The 1,619-nt window shown below is 51.6% G+C and overlaps 1 protein-coding gene across 1 annotated transcript in view; it reads left to right on the top strand.

Moving 5' to 3' along the window:
• The first annotated feature begins 100 nt into the window (after window positions 1-100).
• PPP1R37 (protein phosphatase 1 regulatory subunit 37) overlaps window positions 101-1,619 on the top strand; it is a 151,458-nt gene continuing 149,939 nt past the window's right edge. The window contains exon 1 of the mRNA XM_032798027.2: window positions 101-964. Coding sequence (XP_032653918.1) covers window positions 142-964 — 823 coding nt within the window. The 5' untranslated portion in view covers window positions 101-141. The remainder of the gene's footprint in view (window positions 965-1,619) is intronic.

Here is a 1,619-nt window from a genome sequence, read left to right as displayed (position 1 = left end):
CACCCGCTGCCGGCCGAGCCCAGCCGGGGCCCCTCAGACCGGCCGGGGAGACCTCGCCGGGTCTCGGCGCGCGGGCGGGTAGCGGCCCGGGCCCAGAGCGCTCCTGCGGCTGGGCGGGGCAGTGATGCCTCCGGGGCCCGCATGAGGAGGGGAGAGGGAGCGGGAGCCCCTGTGCCTCCGGCGCGCCGGGCCTGCCCTGCGAGTGCCGCCATGGAGTGTGTGCAGGTCCCCCCCATGCAGCCGGGGAGTGCTGCTGAGGGGGACCGGCTGCTGCGGCTGCCGCCGCCCCCTGGACCGCAGAAGGACGAGGCGACACTAGGCGGCTTTGAGCCCTGGGCTGCCTCGCAGGAGGGAGAGGACGCTGCTGGAGACCCAATGGGGGTGAAACTCCAGGAAAGTTTGGGCACGGCTGTCCTCTCCCGTCTGGATGCGGAGATCCTTCCCTCAAAATCCAGCTCACCGGCTTCAGGAGACGCTCCCAGCGGGGAAATGATGGACCATGCCACTGTGTCTTCTGCAAAGAGGGACTTGAAGGAGCCGGGGGGCTTAGATCTGGGAGAGGAGCGGTTACAGGGGAAAGAGACTTCTTTGGTCGTGAACCATCCGCTTCAGGAAGCATTTCCAGCGAACGAGGATGCCTCTTGTAACCCTCACTTGGATGCAGAGAAGAGAAATTTGCCAGAGGTGGCTGCTGCCGCCAGCGGATATCCCAGGGGAAATGAAAAATCTCTGCTGCAGGCCCCTCTTTCCCCCTCACAGGAAAAGTTGGCATCTCCACCTTCCTGTAACTCTTCTTTGGACTCAGAAGCCCCAAGTCCAGAGAGTCCAGGGGGGGACCAACAAGTGGAGGCTTCTCCACCTTCTGAAGATGGAAAACTCAAACATGGGGCAAAGCGGGTAACGTTTCCTTCGGATGAGGACATAGTCTCTGGATGTCTGGAGCCTAAAGATCCTTGGAGACATGGTAAACTTTTTAAATGCTTTAACTTGCTCTTTTCCTGGGGCTGGAAATTGTATATCATATGAATAGTCCTGTTAACTTCACTGAACGTGTAGTCACATGCTTTTGCAGAATTGTTCCCAAACAAAACAGGACACTTATTTGTTGACATTTGTGGTATAACAGGATACTCAAAGATTACTTTTCTGTTAAGCCTAGTTAAACAAAACTATGCAGTTTGTTTCAGTTCATAAAAATATATTCATCTGATGCTTTGAGTGCACACATGAACTTTATAAAAATTACAAACAATAATTAGGATCGAATGGCAAGAACTGAGTGCTAACCTGATATTTATTAGTTATATGCAAACCTTTTAATGGAACTGAACGTTCTGCACTGTTTTAAGCCCTTTCCTGATCCAGGTAAGATTGAAGCCTTGAAATAATATTACCCAGTGTCAGTGTCTGGAGCATGCCTTTTTCGCACTGTGGAACTGTAGAAATGATGTCCCTTCCTTAGTAAGACCCCATGTTGTTTTTTTCTGTTTTTTGCATAACTGACTTATGAAACGAACAAATATGCGCTTCCACAAATGTAAAGAAACTAGTGATCTCTCCACTTTGTAATGGTTTATCATAGCAGTACAGAGAGAGATTGCAACTGTTATTTAATGCAG

The sequence above is a fragment of the Chelonoidis abingdonii genome, chromosome 11, assembly GCF_003597395.2.
Source record: "Chelonoidis abingdonii isolate Lonesome George chromosome 11, CheloAbing_2.0, whole genome shotgun sequence".
Classification (NCBI taxonomy): domain Eukaryota; kingdom Metazoa; phylum Chordata; order Testudines; family Testudinidae; genus Chelonoidis; species Chelonoidis abingdonii.
The sequence above is the reverse complement of the archived record's forward strand: the minus strand, read 5'-3'. Positions and strand labels throughout refer to the sequence as shown.